General features: G+C 44.3%; 2 protein-coding genes across 5 annotated transcripts in view; one reads left to right on the forward strand and one right to left on the reverse strand.

The window, feature by feature from the left end:
• The window catches only part of LOC123365631 (vacuolar protein 8-like), a 51,188-nt gene extending 47,228 nt beyond the window's left edge, over positions 1–3,960 (forward strand). The window contains exons 14-15 of the mRNA XM_045008390.1: positions 1,517–1,642; positions 3,375–3,960. Coding sequence (XP_044864325.1) covers positions 1,517–1,642; positions 3,375–3,496 — 248 coding nt within the window. The 3' untranslated portion in view covers positions 3,497–3,960. The remainder of the gene's footprint in view (positions 1–1,516; positions 1,643–3,374) is intronic.
• A 6,763-nt stretch (positions 3,961–10,723) lies between these two features.
• Positions 10,724–23,498, reverse strand: part of MAP7 (microtubule associated protein 7) — a 197,567-nt gene continuing 184,792 nt past the window's right edge. For 3 of the 4 annotated variants that reach the window (XM_045010040.1, XM_045010038.1, XM_045010041.1), the window contains exons 17-18: positions 13,484–13,716; positions 10,725–11,531 (exon numbers count right to left, since the gene is read on the reverse strand). In XM_045010040.1, the coding sequence (XP_044865975.1) occupies positions 11,521–11,531; positions 13,484–13,716 (244 nt within the window). In that variant the 3' untranslated portion in view covers positions 10,725–11,520. Of the gene's footprint in view, positions 11,532–13,483; positions 13,717–23,498 lie in introns of all 4 variants that reach the window. The other variant, XM_045010039.1, reaches the window with a different exon arrangement.

Genomic DNA, 23,498 nt, shown 5'->3' on the forward strand with positions numbered 1-23,498 from the left:
GTAAATCCATAGCAGAGGCAGTAATAGAACTCAGGGTACTGATTCCTAGGCTTTACTCCATGGAACCATACCAATTTACACCAGCAGAGGCTCTGGTGCTTAGTCTCCTGCTCTAACCACTACAACCAGCTGCTAGTTGGTCTTGCACATTCTGCAGTGGTTATTGTGTGTGTCACTGTGAGAAACATGATCAAGGACCTTGAAGCAGGATGGGCAAGAGGATGGGATGGTGTATGGCATTTCTCACCTTTGGGGAGAGGGGGAGGGAAAGGAAATAATTTTGAACATATTCCAGACAGGAAATATCATCAGTCTTCTTTCTCCCTGCCCACCTACAAATACTCTAGTCTAGTCCATATAATATGGTTGAGGGTAGGTAGCAGAGGAGTTACATTATAAATATCTTCTGTTAGAGTTGGTATGAGTACTTCCACCTTTTCATGTTCTCTGTATGTATAAATATCTTCTGTCCATATGTTCCATTCTATGCATCTGAAGAAGTGGGCTGTAGCCCACGGAAGCTTATGCTGAAATAAATTTGTTAGTCTCTAAGGTGCCACAAGTACTCCTGTTCTTGTTACAAAGAAGTTATGTCAGAAATTATTTGGCTCAAGAAGTTTAACTTAACTCCATCCACTGACCAACAGAGCCTTCTTGAGCCAACAAAATTACCTTAGTTCTGGAATAATTTAACACTCAGGAAAGCAGACCTCTGAGAATTTATCCAGTAATCTCTGAATTACAATGAGGGATAATGAAAAGAGCATTGCATTATCTGCAGAGAATAGATACCTGTGTGCCCAATATACTTGCTCCATAAAATTTAGATCTTTTCAACTTGCAAAATAGGATTTTATATATATATATATATATATATATATATATATATAAAAACAGAAATGGAGCAAGAATATTCAATCTTTTTCGACACCTCTCTCCAATGAAAGGAGTAGTTAAATTCCAAATTCTCTCCCACTCTGACCTGACAGATATTAGAGTCCGGAATGAAAGGTTCTAGCAAGGGAAAAAATTCAAACCTACTTCAATCCCCACATCAAACATCTTACACTAAAGAAGAATCTTATCCAGAGAAACAAATGCTGCCTGCAAGCACTAACCATGCACAGAGCTTTTGAAATATTTACAGACCTAGGTGAGAGTGTGTGAAAGGCTGATCAATAGTTTGAGAAGTCCATAAATAGCATGTAGACTCTACAAATACCGTACATCAGGCTCCCAGTGCAGCAGCCTGGTCAGTAGAAACCTTACATACAATTTAACTGCAATATCATGGACACTAATGGGTTTATAACATGTGGAGGCTCTTTTATTGTCCATTAAAATTGGAACTTCGCATGTAGTTGGGTAGGGGAGAGGAAATAGCTGAGTCAACACACATTTTGAAATAGTATCAAATTCCTCATTTGATTAAAAATGTTGCCTTATGAAACCTGTAACAAATAAGTGCTCACTTTAAATTGTTTCTGCTTCTCTCACCCTACCCCCATTGATGTAGATAAAGTGATGTCTCTGCTGAAATGCCACATGGAGGAAGTCCAGCACTACCTCATGAATTTTCTCAACCACCAAGAGATTCGCTTTCAGCAGCTGGGTATTTCTACGCTGGGCAAATTACTGGAAGGTATGTCCCTTGATTCATCAGTTCTCAATACCAGTACCTAGACTGCAAGGCACAGCTCAATTCTAACTGCTCATATCCAGGCTTTGAAGGATTAGATTTTTATCAGTACATGTTGATTTTGCTGTGCACACACAAACCGATGAAAAAAATTAGAGATGATAATCAAAATTTACAGATAGGGAAAGAAAAAAATGCGGTTTGAGAAATTATTGGAGTTTGATTTAAGGAAATTTACTTTGTATATTTTGACATGTGATATTGACAATTTGTGTTTTAATGGTTATAAAGTTTTAATGTTTTGAATCTCAATGGCGACTGTCACTAAATAATAACTGTCTGACCCTCCCCCATCATTTCCTGCAACCGTGAAAATTTAAATAAATAAAAATAAAAGGTTTAAACCTAAGAATTTTGCACAACTCGAACTATAAATCAATAAGATAAAAAAGTTAAAAATAAACATTGATATCTGTCAAGATTACCAAAAAATAAAAATTGAATTCTGCCAAGTCCACTGACATCAATGCAATACATTCACTGCCTGGTAAAAAAAAGCTTCACATACAGTAAATGTACCTGACAGTGCTCCTGCCTACTGGGGATTAGCTCTATTCACCAAATCAAAGAGAAAGAGGAGAGAGAGAGGGGACTCAGGGGTAGCAATTACCTTGGCTCTTTTAAGACACACTTACCAAAATGATTTTTCTAAAATAAAGGCAAACTGGTGCCGTTTTACTTTCTGAAAATGGAACAGGCTTTATTGGGAAAGTATAGCCTGTCACTGGGAAATAGGAGCTCTGTGCATGGCTATTTGTCCAAATGGAACTGGACTAGCTCTTTGTCTTAGAAAAATGTCAAAATGTACAAAGAACACACCCAATAACCTCCTGGTTAGTGCTTGTTCATTAAATTTTCACTCATTAACAGTAAATTATTATCCTTTAGCACAAGAGATGAGAGCATGAATAATGGTCTCTCTTTACCACCATTTTGCTTCTTTATTTATGGACATTTTTCCAGGCTGATGGGCCTAAAATATAACTTGGCTTAGCAACAAGCCTTTCTCCACGTCTACCCAATTATGCAAAGCGAGGATTGCAATATGCAGAGAATTCAAACTACTTGGCATGTAGACTGCTGAAAGGTACCATTGTTCTGTTCTCAAATGTCTGACCAGGAATGCCTACCAAACCAAATCAAAACTAGCAGGCCTCATATTTTAGGGCTACTAGTTTTGATTGAGCCTCTTAACACTTTTCATAGTATTTTCGGGGGATGAGGAAGTAGAAAGAAGGTGAAAGAATTGCTGTCAAAATAGTAAAAAACAAAAGAAAATAGGAACCGTCAGCCAGTTCAGCGGCCTAGTTGTTTCCTCCTTCGTTGCTTTTGGGAGACTGTATTCAACACTGGACTCAGCAGTGCTCATCTGAGCACTGAGCATCTGGATCAGCAGAAAGTAGCACACAAACCTTCCCACAAAGGTGAGGAGCTAACGATAGAGTCATCATTCTCCCTTGTGTGGTAAGGAAATATTGTTTACATAGTATAGATTTTACGGGAAACTATAGCACATTTGTATCATGAATAATGAGTCAACTGTGTACCTTTCTATCTAGCGTGCAAACAAAAAATCTGATTTCTAAAGAAATTTAAAGAGAAGAATGCGTGTGTGGATAGAGCACTTCAGTTATGTGGGCTGGACAATCATACCCTGGTTTTCCTCTGTTCTCAGATCCAGAATTTTCATCTGCATTCAGCCAGAGTCAATTAATGGAACATCTTGAGCAAGTCCGTCAACAGACAGAAGAAACTCAGGAGCTCCTTAAGATGGCTACCAGCCACAAAGGCAGTTAACATTTTATTTACTCACCTCATGAAATGCTATTCTAGCCTGCAGCCTGATCCCTCAGAAAGAGTAACTTTTTTTTTTATTACTACTTCTCATAGCCAATATTTTCCTACCACTTGCAGTTCCACCCAACACATAATGACCCGGTGGAATCATGTACTTTATACGGCCTTAATGTTTTGATAATGGAGTATGGTCTAGAAAAAGGTTTGAAAAAACATGTCAACTTACTCTATTAAAATGTTTAATGGCTACACCTATATTCCTGCCATGTACATGATTCATAAAATACCCAATATTGGCTAAACTTTGCATGCATCTTTTTGAACACACAGCAAGCACTGTGTGTGTGTGGGGGGGAGGTTTTATTTATGTAAAAACCAGGTTTTATTAAACACACATTCCTCCTAACACATTTATATATGCAAACTATGCTATGCTCTTTGATATTAACAATATTCTATTACTATTCAGTGTGTGTATTCATTATTTCATAGTACCCATATCATTAAAGTGCCTGGAGCTACCTAACTAAAGAGAAAGAGAACTGGAATTAGAATATGAAAGATGTAAAGGGCAACACATTCACTAGTGAAGAACAGTGAACCCAGAGAAAGAAAATGATAGTAATTAGTAATAAATAGAGTAATGAACTCACTGGGGTTGGGTGTCATCCAAACTACCACATTTCATACTACAATGTCAGGATAAGGGGCCTTAGGGTAAATAACAATCATGCCCATTGTATGGATTATGTTTGAAATATAGCAGTTAACATGGACATATTGTCTCCCCTTCCTAAAAACAACCACCACCCCAAACAAACAAACAAACAAACCCCCCACCCTGTAGCACAGCGGTCCCCAACCTTTTTGGCACCAGGGACCAGTTTCGTAGAAAAAAAAAATTCCACGGACCTGTGGGATGGTTTTGGGATGATTAAAGCGCATTACATTTATTTTTGTACTTTTATTTATTATTATTGTAATATATAATGAAATAATTATACAACTGACCATAATGCAGAATTAGTGGAAGCCCTGCCCCCATCTGACCCCCACCCACTTCCTGCCCCCCCGACTGCCCACCCCCTTCAGAATCCCCGACCCATCCTGCTCCTTGTCCCCTCACCATCCCCCAGAGACCCCCACCACCCTGGGACCCCACCCCTGCTCCCTGTCCCCTGTCTGCCCCAACCCCTATCCCCCCCCCGCTGAGTCCTGACAGACCCCCCCAGAACACCCACAATCCAACCCCCCCCTTCCCTGCCCCCTGACCGCCCCCCCAACCTCCGCCCCCTAACTGTGCCCTGACTGTCCCCAGGACTTCCTGCCCTTTAGCCAACCCCGCTGGCCCCAGCCTCTTACCCCGGCTCCCTCCTCACCCGGAGCCTCAGCACATCGCCCAACAGCTGCAGCGTGTCTCCGGCGGGGCCTGAGCTCCATCCCGCTCAGAGCCGCGTGGTGAGGGGGCGGGGCTGGGAGTTCCACGCCGAGCGGAGGCAGCTGAGCTCAGCCTGGAGCTCCCAGCCCCACCCCCTGACCACGCGGCTCTGAGGGGGCGGGGCTCAGGGGCCCCACCGGAGACACGCCGCTTGATGTGCTAGGGGTCGGTTCGCTGTAGCATGTCTAAACAGAGCTTTTTCAGGAAAATGTAACATGCACGAACTAGTCTATTTAATGCACCAAAGGCATTGCTATATTTGTGTGTGAGTGTTAATTTTTTTAAAGAATGGAGCATGGAGAGCTTATAAAAAATCACTGGAGATCGATGACAGAATTCAAGTTGTCTTGTGTTAGTTAACTACTATGATTTAAGGCTAAATTTTGCCTTCACGTAACTGTATATAAATCCCACACAACTCTTTGTGGGTTGCATCTGAATACCTGAAGGCTGAATTTGGACTTGAGTGGTTAAGTAAAGTCTGGAGTTTTACAGATATGTCTATGCTTAAGCATGTCATAAAATTAAATCACCCAAGCATTTACTAGACAAACTGAAATATACAGTTGGTATCGGAAGGTTTATAATCAGTGTTACATTTAGTGGTGAGTGTTCAACTGAATCACTGCTAATTTTTATGGGATTATACTGGAGAATTAGTACATTTGTTAAACCCAATAGAATGGCCAGGAATCATGCTATTTTGTTAGGAATGGTTCAGTTGGACTATGCAACTTTCATCTTGCAATCAAAGAACATGCACAAGAAGTCAATTTTCCATGGCATGCTTTGGGTAACAAAACCACAATTCCAAAATTGTCACTCCAACATTTTGAAAGTTCTTAATTGAAGTATAATTTTGGAGAAAACACCCTCTTCCTATGGCTTTGATGTAATCTTTAGGACTGTAGTATATCCAGCACCTGTTTGGACCACCTCTTAGCAGGTATGCACACCCAGAGATTTAAAAAAGGCTAAATGGTACCAGTGCTTTTTAAGATGTGGGAATAACTATACTGGATGAAGGGATGTAAGAGTTCTGTGCACTGTTCTGCTGAACATCTGCTCCCACACGTGTTCAGGAAAGTTTATCTTTCTTTTGGGATTTGCAGAGCAGTGATCCAAAGACAAAACTGGTACGCTGGGGTGTACCATTCCTTTGGGAAAAGCAATCTCTGAATTCTGTGAGTGTCCAATGGAAGAGGGGCAGGATACTCCAGGGGGAGGCTCGGGAGCTGGAGCGTGCCTATCACTAACCTGCAGAGGGACACCAGAGTCTGCATAGACTAAGAGGGGAGGGCTTATGTTGCCAGTGGCTGGTGGAGTTGGGGAACTGACCCCTAGCAGGCACAGAGAAGGCTTCCTTATGCTACAGGCAGGTGGTAGAGAGGAGCCTTACAGCTCTGCTTACCCCTGGGAAGCATCACATGAGCTGTCATTGCTCTTACATGAATTCCCATGCATGACAACTCAGGTTGAAAATTTTACTGAGAAAGCTGACTCTGTGTTGACATTCCTGGAAGAGGAATAGCTTGAAGAAGAATATACTTGAATCATGGCTTCCTTCAGAAAAGGGAATTTTTCATGCAACTCTATTTGTTTGTGTAAGAGGAAGAACAAAATTATTCATCTTTTTTATGGTTAGTACTAGCTAAAGTGTGAACAAACCATTCTCCCATGGCTGGTGACTTGCTCTTAACTTTAGGGTGTGATTCAAACAATCATCATTGTTCCTTTAGCTAGCAAAACTGGTGCAAATGAAGCATTGCCAGGCATGAGTCCCTGTGGTGAATACCACTGGTGGAAGGGCCTTTCTGACAGGTGTAGACCCAGCTTTGCAGGAGCACCTGGCACAGGTGATGCATTGGGGGTGTTCTGCAGTGACCTGGGGTGGGAGTAGGGCATGCCTGGTGCAGTCCCTGTTCCCTGGCAATTCTCCACTGCCACATGGCTCATGGAGGATATGGCAGTGGGGGTATGGCTTAAAGCACCTCAGAATGCTGGCCTAACTTGTACCAGGAGCTGAACCAGATCCAGAAGCCCCCATAAGTAGGGGAAGTACAAGCTACCTCCCTTCAGTCTCTCTGATGACTCTAGCACCAATGCTGGGATGAGTTGCCCCACCCATCATATGACTTCTGCCTTGTGACCATTACTACAGCCTTAGTATTCCAAACTCCACTCCTCACCATGCCTTCAACCATCACCCCTCCATTAAACTCTTTCTGGAATGCTTCTACACTAGCATCAACTTCTTGGACACCACAATCAGCTTCAACAATGAAACCCTCCAGACAACTACATACAAGAAACCCACACATCGCCATGCCTGCCCTCACGGATCCAGTAACCACCCCAAACACACCAAGAAATCTTATCATCAGTCAGGCACTCAGATACCACAGTATACTCTGAGGAGAAATTCCGGGATATACACCATAACACCTCCTTCACCAAACAGGAACACTCCATCAGAGAAGTAGATTGCATCATGGAATGGGCCACTCCAGTACACTAAGAGAACCTACTTCAATACAGAAATAAATTCTCTTCTGACTGCACACAGGAATCCATAGAGGGTATCATCAGACTCCATCTTCTGGCCTTCAAACAATCCCCAACCTCTCCAAACTCATCATCAGAAGCAAGCTCCCCACAGACCAAGACACACCAACTCAAAGCGGCAGCAGACCCTGTCAGAACAGATGCAAAACCTGCAGACATATCTCCACTGCTACCCACTCCCCACAACACACCTTTCAAGATATATGGGCCCAAAGACGTGCCTATCACAACATATGGTGTACCTCATGCAGTGCACTAAAAGCCCCAACAACAACTACATGGGTGAAATCAGACAATCACGATGCTCTCAAATGAACTCATGCAGGAAAATGATAAAAGACAAAATCACCCTATCACGCATGGGGCAACATTTTCCACAAAGCGATCACTCTATATCTGACCAATCCGTGCTCATCCTCAAAGGAAAACTGCACAACACTTTTTCAAAAGATGAGCCTGAGACCTTAAATTCATAACTTTGCTAGATACTAAAGAACATGGACTGAATAAAAACACTGTTGTAATAAGCCATAAATCCAATCTATAACCCACTAACAACCCTCCCCTTCCTTTCCTCCCTATTACTAGAGGAGTGTTAATGGGCCATTTCACCTTGAATGGTCCCTTGAAATGTATGTTAACTATTTATGTTAAACAATATGTTCCACCTTGTATTTTAGCTGTGACACTTGAAGTATGTTTACCAAACCTGAAGAAGAGCTCTGTATAAGCTGGAAAGTTTGTCTCTCTCACCAACAGAAGTTGGCCCAATAAAAGATATTCCCTCACCCACCTTGTCTCTCGAATATCCTGAGAGCAACACGGCTACAACACTGCATATGGTCAAATAGATATTTACCAACATTTGTCGATAAAAATCTAATCCTTCCAAGCCTAAATACAGTTCACTTTGCAAACTTGTGATAAAATTAGAATCTGTTCTCTTATCTGTTTTTCATAGTATCACAGAAATGTAGGGCTGGAAGTAACCTCGAGGGGTCATCTAGTCCAGCCTCCCATGCTGAGGCAGGACCAAGTATATCTAGACCATCTCTGACAGGTGTTTGTCTAACCTGTTCTTAAAAAACCTCTGATGAGAGATTCCACTGCCTCCCTTGGAAGCCTAAACCAGTATTTTTCTATTTTATTGGGAATTTTACCCAACTGGAAACATTGTTTGGCAAGAAGTAAAATAGGGCATTTCCTGTTAGGAATGAGATGAAAAAGTGAAGAGAAAAGAATGTAAGAAACTGAAACTTGATGACTAAACCTGCATTTGTGATGCAGTGCTTAATGTCACGGACAAATTCGCCACAGAGCACTTGATTGTGGCACTATGAACAACTGATTGAGGCGATGAGGTGAATATTTTCAATTCCCAACAATATGAAAATGTATGACTTCCCACTTCATAACACTTGTTGTTATTGTAATGTAAGTAAGACTTTTACAACTCCTAATTCTACCATCCTGGAATAGTCGAACAGCCCCTGACTGTGCAGATGGTTAAAACCGTTACAGTAACTGTCTACAAAGCTGACACCATTATATCCCATGCCCACTTACATTTGATACTATGGTCTAGTAACAAAAACAATATTTTAAAGAAAATTGACTTTTTCCTCCATTTAAATGTTTTCAAATGAAGGGGGTCAAAACCAGGACTTCAAATCTCAAACCCTATGAATTTTTAGTCAGCAATTCTGATCCAAATGCCCAGATCTGAATCTACCCTTCTAGTTTTGATTCCAGGTCAGACCCTACAGCAAAAAGGGCTTTTTTATCTAATTCTGGTTTAGATAGAGAATACATTTCATGAGAACTCTTTGCTAAACTGGAACTATAATGAAAAGTACTTAAAAAGGCTTAACTTTAAGCATGTTCTTAAATCTTACTGATTTCAATGCTGCATCAGGGTTTTTGGTCTGAAATCTCATGGGTACTGTTCATGTGATCTCAAGACCATCAAATTTGAATCCTAATCTAATCCCTGTTTTAAACATAACGTGAAGCTAGATCCAAATACCAACTCCTTGGTCCATCCGTACTTGTAAATGAGCCTGTGCTACCTTGCCTAATAATCAGATGAGAGAAAACCAAACAGTCACAAAGAAGTGAAGAGTAGCTAGAACAATTTTCAAGCGTAAACTGCTCCTTGGATAAAACTAATGTAACAAGATAACCAAAATATAAAAGGTACAAGTATTCCAAACAAATTTTATTTGGTTCTTACATACTATATAGATTAAAAGAAATAAAACCTACGTATTTTGGACATATTTTTAAATATAATGGTTATGTACATGGAGAACTGTAAAGAAAGCAGAAAACGAATTTCACTAGATCACAAACTATTTCTAAAACATTCTGACTGAATGGCTTTCCCCCCCTATATAATCAGGGAGATGAAGTATCATCATATGAATTTCCAGTAGATTTATCCAATCTCCTTTTTGAGAAGACACGCACCCTGTTGCTGTGGAAAGTCAGCTCTTCAAAACATTGTTCACAGAATTCTTTCAAGTCTTACCTTAAACTGAGCTTTCCTTTGATAACAAACTTGCTGCAGTGCTGCTCATTATGGGCCTGATCCAATGCCCAAAGGAGTTAACCAAAGGACCCTCATTGGGGCAGATCCCCAGCGGGTGTAAAATGTCATAGCTCCCTGGACCTCGATTTACCCCAGCTGAAAATCTTTCCCATTGATTTCAATCAGTGCCCCAGTAACGTCTCTCATGCACAACACTTAAGTAGTAATTTCTGCCCTTAAGAGCGCTGTTTATAAAAGCAAAAACAAACAAAAAAAACCCCAAGATTTTTCAGTCAAGCTCGGTAGCAGCAAAGGTGACAAGTGTGGAATACTGGAAGTGAAAAAATCTATGTCAGTGGACTAAAGAGGAATGGTAAGATTCAAGTCATTATCCGGTGATAAAGTGTACTGCATTTTTAAAAAAATGAACAAACAAATAAAAAGAACAAACATGCATCATTTTCCATTTGCTCTGAAATGAATCCCCTCCCCAACACCCCTTCCTTTCTTGCCCCAAAATCAATATTCAAGTTCACACAGAGTGTCACAAACTGATAAGGCAAAGAAAGATCCCTCCATTACTGGAAACAGCAGCAATTTACAGGACTCAAAAAAAGATTTTTCTGTGTGTCTGCATGTGTACCTTTTATCATACCATGGACATGAATGCAACTAACAAAATCAAGTTTGCAATATTGTTTTACCACATTTTTCTAATTTATTCAATTAGATGATTTATTTTTGTACCGAACAAAATTCATAAATACATTATCTAGGAGAACAACAGGTTTTCGTCTTGTCCATGAAAAAATAGCGCTTCAAATTTTCACATTTTAAAACCTGTTCTGCTTTGTGTTTTTAAAGAAAATGCAAGAAGATCGTAGTGACATTTGAATTTACAGAACGTCCATGTAGAAGTTACATTTACAAGAACCTGATACAGAAGCCTATATTTTGCCTCCATAATTAGAGTTCTCTGCAATAATATTTAAACCAACAGGTTTAAATGAAACTTCCCATTAGCCCTACTTGTAGAGCAATGAGATGTTTATTTTTCAAGTATTAGATCCGTAAAACATAGAAGATTAGTCGCCAATTTTAAAACCAACCACCCATCTTCAAAAACAAAAACAAAAATCAGGCCCTTTATCCCAATCAGCTCATTACGGTCAGATTCCAGTGCCTTTTGTCTTGAAGAATGCAGAAAATATTGATTTGCGAAAAGGAGCTTGTTGGAAAAAAAGCCATTTTAAGTAATGCAAGTGAAGCATGATTTTCTAATGGTGAAAACTATTAGATAGAAAGATAATCCATGTCTAGTCTCCATCACTTCTTCTGCTGGTTTTACTAAGGTCCTTTCAAAAAAGATATCCAAATTTTTTTTTTTTTAGAAAACTGGAGAGAGAAAATAAAACAGTCCTTCATAGTATGGAAGGAACTCCATAGGCAGCAGAGATGCTTACTTCATCTTTGGCTCTTCAGAAGAAATGGTCAGATAACTTCTATAATGAAAGGCAGTAAAAAGGACAGATTAGCAGATGGGAATAATTTTTATCTAAAAAGCCGATTTAAACAGCACTTTCATTGGCTGATTCTTTTGCTCAAATTTTCTAGACATGGAAGAAGGAAATAATGCAGGCAGCTGATTTAGCTTGTGATATTTACTATTCAGTTCATACCCAATATATACAAAATTCTAGTCTGCTTCTTTACAGAGATCTACGGCGACGGCTGCTGCAGCCAAACCTTCAGTATCAATATCAGAGATAGAGCCTCCTGGTCATCGCATTATTAGGGAAGGGTATTCAGTATTCTTATGTATAAGGCAGCAACCATTTCCCCATTCCATAGAGAACACCCCACCACGAGAGGGGTACAACTTTCCATTTGGATAGTTGGAACATATTGCTGGATCAGAATGCTAAGCCAATGGCAACTAATTATGTCACAGCAAGGTTCTCCGGTTCATGCTGCTGCTGAAGCGCATTGTGCAAACATTTATAAAACATCCTTATGAGCAGAACTGGGTGAAATTTTTCATTTGAAACCTTTTACAGCAAAAAATGCAGATTTTAGCCTTCAGCAACACAAACATTTTTGTGAATTTGTGTCAGTTTTGCTGAATTGTTTCAGTTAGAAAGAGCAAAAATCTGAACAAATTGAAATGTTTTGATTTGTTTTGGTCAAAACAACTTTTTGTTTATAAAAGTAAAGTAAATTTAGAAAGATATAATAAACATTTTAAAATGGTCAGTATCAAAATGTAACATTTCGAATTGTTGAAACAAAAAAATTCAATTTTGTTAAAACAAAACGTTTTGTTCAACCTGCGTGACAGACTGAGAATACGTCATAATATTTTGTATGAATATGGTGTGCCTCAGTTTCCCTTGTGTGGTGCATGGTTAACTAAGTGGGGAGGGGGAAAGGTTGTTTACTTTTTGCAGAGACCCAGAGATCCAGGTGTGACTGACCTAGCTGCCTCGGGTCTGGGCCCCCATGCCCATGGAGAATCTGAGAAGACAACGAGCACTCCAATTGCCTAGACATTTGGCACCTAGCAACTAACCACCACGGATGGCCCACCCTCTGCAGGAAGCCATCTGGGTGTGACCAGCTGGAGAACAAAGGGCTAAGGGGTGGGTGGAGCAGGTAACAATATTTGCCCAGGAATAAGGACAAAGGAGTGAGGAGGGGCCTGGTGGGGTTGTTAAGTGTGGGCTGCTGGAAACAGGAGAAGCTTCTGGACTGGGATCAAGAAGGGGTCAGAGGGCTCTGGACTGACCCAGATGGACTATGCTGTAACTTTCTGTTCTCTATGTTAACTAAAGACTTTCTATGCCATGTTCCAGACCTCTAATAAACCCTTCTGCTTTTACAATGCTGGCTAAGACACACTCCCATTTAAGGAAGTTGCTCCCTTTGGGTGTACAAGTCTCTCTCTCAGAGTGGACTTGCTGGAGGGAGCTCACAGTGTGAAGCAGGGTGTGGAAAGCTCTGAGGCTCGGTCCCAGGAGGCAGTGAAGCCAAGTGGCTTACCCTAGTGAGTGTGTGACCCTAAGGGGGCTGACACAATGAAGGGGTCCTCCCAGGGACAGTTCCTGAGCTGTTCAAGAGCAATAGACCTGTGGATCTGGGACAACCTGAAATGATTTTTTTTTTTCAGAATTGCAAGTGAACTGAAACATCTGTTATTCACACCCCTATACGCATGAAGCAAAGATTTACTAGGAACCCCTTATTTCCCCTGACATTAGGTTAACAGTCATGATTCACATAACACTATGCACGTATACATGGCTTTGCAAACACAGACAGACATGCTCTCTGCCCCAAATATTTTACAACCTAAACTGCTTAAATTAACCATCTGGTTATGTACATCAATTAGGGACTCCGTGGTCTCTCTCGTTTACAAAATGTTACAAATTCTAATGGTCCAAAGCAAACCTACCTGCTGTTTGAGGTGTTTGAACACTATCTACCTGAGGCAATGGCCCCAGAGTCCCCTTATCTTCAAAGGCTAAAATTGGATTCAAAGGAATTTCAGGGCTATTGCTTCCATCATTGTTCAAGGCATCCAATGTGGATGGTTTAGATCCAATGGGTAAGTTTATGATCTCTTCAAAGTTGTCATTCTGCATAGACACTCCATTTTCATTTGGTTCTTTTCCAGGATTGAGATTACTGGAAGAAAAAATATAAATAAAAATCTTACCAATAATGTATGTTATGAGCATACTGGGACACAGCTGGTCAAGAACTGAAACTAAACAATCCACACACATTAGTGATCATTTGTTTTCATATACTGTAGTATTATTCAGTATGTACAGTATTTGGGGTAGCAGCGAACAAATGAGCTCAGCATTTGCTTTCACCCTTATTAGAAAGCCACATTTCTTTTCTCCCTAAGAAATAAGAATTTTTAGGGCCAGACCCAAATTTAGAAAATGACTCTTCACTGGCATATCCGCCACTTGAAGATGGATGACACTTACATGTACGTGTTCCTGTTGATCTATCAGAACCAAAATAATCACTTTGAAAGAAATGCATTAAGTAAAAGCAACATTATAAGTAGAAGAGAAGTCTGCATTCATCTATAGTGATTTATTGTATACTATACATAACATTAATTGCAGAGCTAGACATCAAGTTACATAAGCCATATCTAGCGATAATCTGCACTCTAATTTTGTTCAGTAAGTGTCCTATTTCAGAATAGGACTGGTGTCCATTAAGCCTGGTGATGTTATACCCTTGTATTACTCATTACACAGAATGCCATAATCTGCTGCACCATAGTATCAATGGACATATCATGGCTACGGCAAGTGACCCAGACAAAAAAGAAACTGAAGAGAAAAAATGGTAGTACAACCCTATTCATTTACCGACCTTTAGTACTTCTGAGGTATTTATGTGTTACCTTTCTCTGCTCTTTACTTCTCAGATATCTTGAGACTGGCATTCTCCAAGGCTGCAAGTGCCTTTTCTCTTCATAATACCAAGTACTTTCCTTTATAAGACCTGCAGAATCTGAGTATATCTTGCCTTTCCCTAACTTTGCAAGCTCAGCTCTTGTCCTGCTGCAACCTTCTCTTTTTGACCTACCTGACATCTGCTCCCAGTCCATCCAGACGTGAAACGCATTTATTGCGTCTGCTGCTTTGACCATCCAGCCCTCCTTCAGATTCATCATCTTCTGCAAGCGCCTACTCCTTACCTTCCAGGCCCTGCCCATCTTTGCCCTATCCAACCCCTCTGCCCTTGTCCTTGTTCACTCCGCCCAAGCCAATACTAACATCCTCAGTGTCTCTCACTCAGATCTGGGCCTTCTTTCTTGCTTCCCCATATGTCTGGAACCCCTTTCTTGACTGTGCCTACCCTCTCCTCCTCCAAGTCCCCCAGTAAAATATGCCTCTTCTTTGAGGCTAATAAACCCTAATATTTCCCTCTAAGTAAATGTATTAAAAATACCAAAAATCCCTGATGAACCTTGATGATGCATTAATCATTCTCCTAAGCCTCCATGTTATCTTGTTTCTGTAACTTCTCTCCTGCTTAACACACCTCAGTGTCTGTCACCATCACGCATTATGTTTTGTTTTAACATCTGAATCTGCCGCTCTCATTTGCACTGAGTGGTCCCTCACTCCAGGTAGGAGGATTATGGTGTTATTCATTGTGAAAATGGCAGCACTGGGGCTTAAATTTTCAGCTCCTTGGGGCACAGGCATTGATCTTTATTTGTCCATAAAGCATCATGTAAACTTACAGTGATAGTATAGATTAATAATAAAACCCTTAATAATTTAGGTCCTGGCATCCTAAGGCACCTCCTCTCTATTTGGACCATACCACAGCTGTTGAGATCAGCTCGAATGCCTTAGCTGAGGGTGCCCAGATTTGTATGTCAGGGTCTGACATCTCTGGAATTTCTTTTACTCCATCCAGGTCTAACAGGGCTTATCAATTATCTCAGGCCATTTCTGAGCAGGTGGTTCAGTATTACAGCACATTTTCTGTTGACTATAGATTTGAGAGTCTTTTAAATAACTTCCAATTGGCACATGGTTTATTTTTTATGTACTGGCTTTTTTGTGGTATTCAGCACTTCCCAAACATTGATGAATTTATCACCACATCCCCCCGAAAAAGTGAAGTATCATCATCGCCATCCTATACATGAGAAACTGAGGCAGAGAGATGACGTGATTTAACTAGGATTACACAGGAAGTCTGGACATCAGTGATTTGAGCCCAGATCTCAGGTGGCAGGCCAATGCCTCAGCCACAAACCAGCCATCCTCTCAGAAGACCACCCCCTTCCTCACTTTGTTGGCATGGTAGGTGGGATTTTTAAATGAGAGGGAGTGCAGCCTAGTGGATAGAACATTGGACTAGTACACAGCAAACCTGGGTTCTATTCCTGGTTCTGACAGTGGCTGGCTGGAAGACTTTGGGTAAGTCACTTCCATTTTCCATGCCTCAGTTTCCCCATGTGTAAAATCAGGATAATGATACGGACCTTGTTTGTAAAGTACTATAAAAGAGCTAGGTATTATTATTAAACGTGCTTAACTGTTGTCTTAACCCTGCTCCCATTAACTGTGAATGACTTGAATGGGAGCAGAGTTAGGCTAATATGGAGAGCACTTGAAAAATCTCATTATTATATATTTTTTGGTAAATATGCATAGAGAAATTGATAGGAACATAAAGCAAACAGATAAAAACTGCAGTGACACTGATAGTGTCATTGCAAAATAACATCTGGCCTCTGGAAATCCACATTAGGTCTCTAGTTTAAAAATCACTCAGGAGGTATTTAATTCTTCACATTTATTTTAAGTGAAAAGCAAAAAAAATTAATACTGGCACAATTATGGATGGAGCACTTCAGAAAGCAAAACTGCATTAGATCTGGACACTTCAGTACCAGGGAGACAAACTGGAGGAGGTTCAGAGAAGAGCAACAAAGCTGATTGGGTGATGGAAGGTCTGACTTCAGAAAGATTAAAGGAGCTACTGTAAAATATATATTGTTTGGCTAAGTGATTATGGTTGGACCTGATAGATATTTAAAAGTATATGAAAGGAGTAAACATGAATGAAGTGGAATTACTTGGGATTTAATTATTATTTTTTGGATCACTCATCTAGGATCAGTGCCTCAAAAAGTTTACTGGTCCTTAAAGCATTTGTAGAGATCTGTCAAAATATTTCTACACCTGGCTGCGCTAGGATCTTAGGCGATACTAGACCTTAAATAATGACTGTCGCCTGAGTTATTAACATTATTTTGGCAGAGCCGTCAGAAGTAGAGATTAATGCTTTCTTGGATGCCAGATTCCAGGTTTTTGGATAAAGCATTAGCTCTATCTCTACCATTTCCCGAGATAGCAGGCTCTCATACCAGGTCAGTAATGAGGAGGTGGAGATGTGGGGAAGGCAAGATAGTCATCAGAGTAAAGGGGTTTTAAAGGGTGATATATCACAGCATGCCAGACTGAGAAATGAATACTGTATATGCTCTGGAAACCCAGCAGCATTCTTTTTCAGCTCAGACAGTTCACAAGACTGTACCCTTTCTACTGTCACTGGTCCCTAGTAGTGCCATTTTTGAGACTGCCTTGGACTTAACATGGTAAGAACAAAGCACTGGCCCAGTGCAATGATCTGTGAGGGTGGTACACGAAGGTAGCAGGAGCACTGATATGAAATAAAGAAAAAGACTGAACAGCATAATTCATTAGGCAGTAAAATATTCTCCCAAGGTAAGGGGCAGGTATGACAATTTGGGTAAAGAACTAGAAAATGTATTATAGGCAACAATCTTTCCCTGGCAGGGAGATGGAATAGGTAACCCAATAGGAGTTATCTATGTTCAATTTCTATGATTTTATGATATCGCTTATGGATACTGTTCAGTGAATTAAGCGGGGAGGGGGCGGAGGGAGAAGCAAGCTTTGGTGCCACAATTTGGAAACCCTGAGGGTGGGGAATATATTCTGGAACTTTCTTGCATTTTGATGAGGAATCTGAAATTTTTTTTGTTTGCCTTATATTATATTTCAAACCACAGTTTTAAAACTATTTTCCCAGTTCAACAATACATAGTCTGATTCATTTAAAAAAATGAATCAAAAGTAGATAAACCCCCCCGACATAAGAACATAAGAAAGGCTTTACTGGGTCAGACCAAAGGTCCATCTAGTCCAGTATCCTGTCTTCCGACAGTGGCCAATGCCAAGTGCCCCAGAGGAAGTGAACCCAATAGGCTATGATCGAGTGATCTCTCTCCTGCCATCCATCTACACTCTCTGACAAACAGAGGCTAGGGACACCATTCCTTACCCATCATGGCTAATAGCCATTAATGGACTTAACCTCCATGAATTTATCCAGTTCTCTTTTAAACGCTGTTATAGTCCTAGCCTTCACAATCTCCTCAGGTAAGGAGTTCCACAAATTGACTGTGCGCTATGTGAAGAAGAACTTCCTTTTATTTGTTTTAAACCTGCTGCCCATTAATTTCATTTGGTGACCCCTAGTTCTTGTATTATGGGAACAAGTAAATAACTTTTCCTTATTTACTTTCTCCACATCACTCATGATTTTATATTCCTCTATCATGTCCCCCCTTAGTCTCCTCTTTTCCAAGCTGAAGAGTCCTAGCCTCTTTAATCTCTCCTCATATAGGACCCATTCCAAACTCCTAATCATTTTAGTTGCCCTTCTCTGAACCTTTTCTAGTGCCAGTATGTCTTTTTTTAAATGAGGAGACCACATCTGTATGCAGTATTCATTATGTGGGCGTACCATGGATTTATACAAGGGCAATAAGATACTCTCCGTCTTATTTTCTATCCCCTTTTTAATGATTCCTAACATCCTGATTGCTTTTTTGACCGTCGCTGCGCACTGCATGGACGTATTCAGAGAACTATCCACGATGACTCCAAGATCTTTTTCCTGATTTGTTGTAGCTAAATTAGCCCCCATCATATTGTATGTATAATTGGGGTTATTTCTTCCAATGTGCATTACTTTACATTTATCCACATTAAATTTCATTTGCCATTTTGTTACCCAATCACTTCGTTTTGTGACTAAAGACATAAATAACCTGCCATAAATGGTGTTTCAGCTGCATGAACTACTGTTTTTCTTCTTAATTCTGGGATGATTTCTGATATAAGTGGAAGATTTCCACTTGCATATGCCATTTTAAAATCTGCGTCTGCCCAGCACACCATTTCTAGGTGAGAAAGAGTAACATTACACTTATTTGAGTGAATGATTTGTAACTATGAAGCTCTTGACACAATACAAATGATAAGTCAAATTTGAGGCGAGGTTCCTTTATGCTGAATATCACCTTATTACTCAGTGAGTAGCCCTAATGTGATAGTCAACATGAGCAGGGGCGGCTCTAGCAATTGCGCCGCCCCAAGCAGGGCGGCATGCCGCGGTGGGCGCTCTGGCGGTCGCCAGTCCTGTGGCTCCGGTGGACCTCCTGCAGACGTGCCTGTGGAGGGTCCGCTGGTCCCGCGGCTCCGGTGGAGCATCCGCAGGCATGCCTGTGGGAGGTCCACCCAAGCCGCGGGACCAGTGAACCCTCCGCAGGCATGCCTGCGGCAGGTCCACCGGAGCCGCTGGACGAGCGGACCCTCCGCAGGCATGCCTGCGGGAGGTCCACCAGAGCTGCCTGCCGCCCTCCCGCCGGCATGCCGCCCCAAGTGCGCGCTTGGCGCGCTGGGGTCTAGAGCCGGCCCTGAACATGAGTAAGGATGGCATAATCAGGCCCTTAAAAGTACTTCCAAAAGCTGGATGCAACAGAACTCAATTTAATGCCCATAGGCAGTATTTGGGCATGTAGCAGTTATTAGATGTGATTTGAGAGATCAGCTTGAGACCACTTTGAAAAGCTGGACTCTAAATGTGATGAAACATTTAAAATGAGCACGAGTCCCACTTTCTCTCTCCTTCCATGAAACAAAACTGTTCTTCTTCGAGTGATTGCTCCTATGCATTCCAGTTAGGTGTGCGCGCCGCGCGTGCACGGCTCTTCGGAAGATTTTTACCCTAGCAACTCCGGCGGGCCGGCTGGGCGCCCCCTGGAGTGGCGCCGCTATAGCGCAGGATATATACCCCAGCCGGCCCGTCCGCTCCTCAGTTCCTTCTTTCCGCCCGTGACGGCCGTTGGAACAGTGGAGCACAGCTCAGCTGACCTCCACTTCCCTAGCTACTCGTAGTTTTCTCTCGTTCTGTTTCTAGTTGTACTTAACTCTGTTTGTTTGTAGAATAGTATAGTGTATTTATTTTACAGGGGTTGGGGTTTATCCTCTTCCTCTCACCCGGGGCCGGGTCCGATGCCCGGTCCACAGGGTTTTCTAATGCTCGGCCGGCCACAAGCCGCTGCCGACAAGAGATCTTCTCCTAAGTGCCTCGAGGGATCTTACCTCTCAGATAAGTGCCGCATTTGTGAGGCCTTTAATCAGTGGACAAAGGGGAGCGGGGCTTTCGTTTTAAACAGCTCCTGAGGGAGGCAGCTCTTGCTCCTCCGCTCTCGGCGCCGAGCGCTAGTTAGTTTTCCCGGCGCGCTCCCTCGGCACCGGACCGCCGGTGCCGCCAAGGCCTCCTGGCACCACCGTCGCTGACTCCGACGTACCCTCGGCATGGACCTCTCTCCTGGAGGATGAAGAGTTACTCCGGCCAGGCAAGAGCCGTCGAGTCCGGTGCTGGAAAGCTCCCCGGTACGCACCGTGGTCGAGCTCGCCCGGAAGCTGCGTCCGAGCCGCCTGCTCCGCAGCCGAGCGCTATGCTCCGTCGGATCGCCCGGCACCGATGTCGGCCGTGGCACCAACAATATCCGCACCTTTCACTCCGGCCAGGCAAGAGCCGTCAAGTCCGGTGCTGGAAAGCTCCCCGGTATGGACCGTGGTCGAGCTTGCTATGAAGCTGTGTCTGAGCCGCCTGCTCCGCAGCCGAGCGCTATGCTCTGTCGGATCGCCCGGCACCGATGTCGGCCGTGGCACCGACAATATCCGCACCTTTCACTCTGGCCAGGCAAGAGCCATCGAGTCCGGTGCTGGAAAGCTCCCTGGTACGGACCGTGGTCGAGCTCGCTATGAAGCTGCGTCTGAGCCGCCTGCTCCACAGCCGAGCGCTATGCTCCGTCGGATCGCCCGGCACCGATGTCGGCTGCGGCACCGACAATATCCGCACCGTTAAATCCGGCCAGGCAAGAGCCGTCGAGTCAGGTGCCGGAAAGCTCCCCGGTACGCACCGTGGTCGAGCTCGCCCGGAAGCTGCGTCCGAGCCGCCTGCTCCGCAGCCGAGCGCTATGTTCAGTGGGACCGCCCGGCACCGATGTCTGCCGCGGCACCGACAATGCCCGCACCATTAACTCCGGCCAGGCAAAAGCCGTCGAGTCCGGTGCTGGAACACTCCCCGGTACGGACCGTGGTCGAGCTCACTATGAAGCTGCATCCGAGGTGCCAGCTATGGTCGAGCTCACCAGTGTCCACGGCGAGGGGGCTGATTGCAACGACAGCATCTACGCTGCCTCAACCCCCGGCACCGCCGGTGGGGGTTACATAGTCGATGGGCAAGCCTGCCTTGATCAGACCACCCTACCTCGGCACCGCACAGCGGCACCGTTCAGGGTCGCGGTCCCGCAGATGTTCTCGGTCCCGTCACCGATCTAGGTCTCGGCACCGTTCTCCATGTTGGTACCAGTAGTGCTCGCGGCACCGGTCAGCATCCCGTTCGCCGGTCTGGGACACTCAGCTCCGATCAAGCCTCAGGCACCGGGACGCTCGTAGCCACTCCTGATCATCGAGCCTCGCACCCTCGGTCGACCGCCCAGCACAGCTTCGGGGGCAGGTCCCGTTCTCGGTACCGGTCTGTCTACCGGTACCGATCCCCGGTGCCGCATCGAGCGACGTCAGTTACAGACGGAGACTCTACCAAGAGCTTTCAGCTCCTCCAGGGCCATCCAGCCACGCATCAGTGTCGTCCCGTGCGGACACTTCATATGCGTAGCACTCTGTTTTCCGATGTGCCCTCCAGAGTCTTCCAGGAGACCTATCAGTGGTCATTCTGGACGCCGTGGGTGTACTACCACGCCAGAGGCGTACCGGTGATCCCATCTCGCTCCGTTCCCTCGGAGCTCTGGGTGCCAGAGGTGACAATTAGTCATCCCCGTCCGACCGGTACAGAGCAACCCCCGGTTCGGCACCGGGCTCCCAGATCCCACCGGATCAGGAGGTCGTCCAGGAGCTCGAGCCCACACAGGACCCGCTTGTCCCGGGCCTTTCTTTTTCCTCCTCCCCAGAGGAGGCGGGGGCAGGAACATGCCCCTCCGGCCCTCCTCTAATCGAAATGCGACCAGCCCCTAAATCCAAAGAGGCTGGGCGTGTGGTCTTACTGGGCCATAAGATGTACCCGGAGGGGGCCCTGCAACTTCGTGTAGCGAACCAGCAAGCCCTGCTTATCTGCTACTGTGGGTGGCGGTGGGCAAATTTACAGAGTCGGTTCTTCGGAACTCCCGTCAAGAGTTCGATGCCCTCCTGCAGCAATGGACGGAGCTGGAGAGAGCTTCCCTCCAGGCCTCGTTGGACGCAGCTGACTCCGCTGCCATGACTCTGGCCTCGGGTGTTGCCACGCGGCGCGTTTCAGGACTCCAGTTATCGAGCCTTCCCTCGCAGCTGCAGCACGCTATACAGGACTTGCCCTTCAATGGCACAGGCCTGTTCTCTGAAAACACTGGCCCTAGGCTGCAGAACCTAAAGGGCAGCAGGGTCACTTTGCTCTCTCTCTCTCTCGGCATGCACACGCCGGTAATTCAGCGCCGACGTTTCCGTCCCCAACCTCCGCTCTTACCCTGCGCCTTGACAAGGTCAGAACATGGCCAGCGGGCGTGGCTTACACGGTCGTGGCCATCAATCCGCACCCCAAAGGAGCCAGAATTAGGGTCCTTCTGACCACCAATGGGGCAAAAGCCTACCCATCCTCGCCCCTCCTAAGGACCCCTCTCACGAGCGATTCCTCTGGCAAGAGGTGCGGACGCTCCTCCTCATCGGAGCTATACAGGAGGTATCTAGGGCGAAACCTATTCCCCTAAGCGAAGGGAGGTCTCAGACCTATCCTAGGCCTGCAGGAACTCAACAAGTCACGATGCAGATGAGTTCCGCATGGTACCCAGGGCGACCGTCATCCCATCCTGGGATCCCGGAGACTGGTACGCCGCCCTCGATATGAAGGGCGCGTGTTTTTCACGTTGCCATTCCTCTTCCACACAGAAGGTACCCTCGGTTTGGGGCCTACCATCGTTATTCCCAGTATACGGCCCTCCCGGTTGGCCTCTATACAGCCCAGGGGTATTCAAGGTGCATGGCTGTAATCGCCGCCTTTCTTCGCCACCGTCGGATACACGTTCTCCGTGTCTAGACGAGTGGCTCATTCGAAGAACCCCCGGGCCCAAAGTACCAGTCATGTGGGCATCGACACGAACCTATTCCTGTGTCCAGGCCTGATGATCAATAGTAAAATCCACTCTGATTCCCACACAGGGAAGGGAATTCATTGGGGCCGTCCTGGACTCCAGACTCGCCAGAGCCTGCTTTCCTCAGCCTTGGTTTCAGGCGAGGGTAACAATTGTACAAGGTCTACGGACCTTCCCGCCAACTTGGGCTCGCACTTGCCTCGGTTTCCTGAGTCACATGTCTGTCTACACGTTTGCAATTAAACATACCAGGCTTTGCCTCTGTTCACTTCAATCGTGGCTCACCTGGGGGTGCCACCCGGACAGAGATGGCATACTCGTGGTTGTCTCGTTCCCCACGAACAGCCTAGGCTCCCTCGACTGGGAGTCGGCGTCCTCCCCGGTGTATCCGGGGATGCTGTTTCATTCACCCCTCGGGGTCCCTCATGACAGACAGCCCATCTCTCGGCTG

The sequence above is a fragment of the Mauremys mutica genome, chromosome 3 (genome assembly GCF_020497125.1).
Source record: "Mauremys mutica isolate MM-2020 ecotype Southern chromosome 3, ASM2049712v1, whole genome shotgun sequence".
Lineage (NCBI taxonomy): Eukaryota > Metazoa > Chordata > Testudines > Geoemydidae > Mauremys > Mauremys mutica.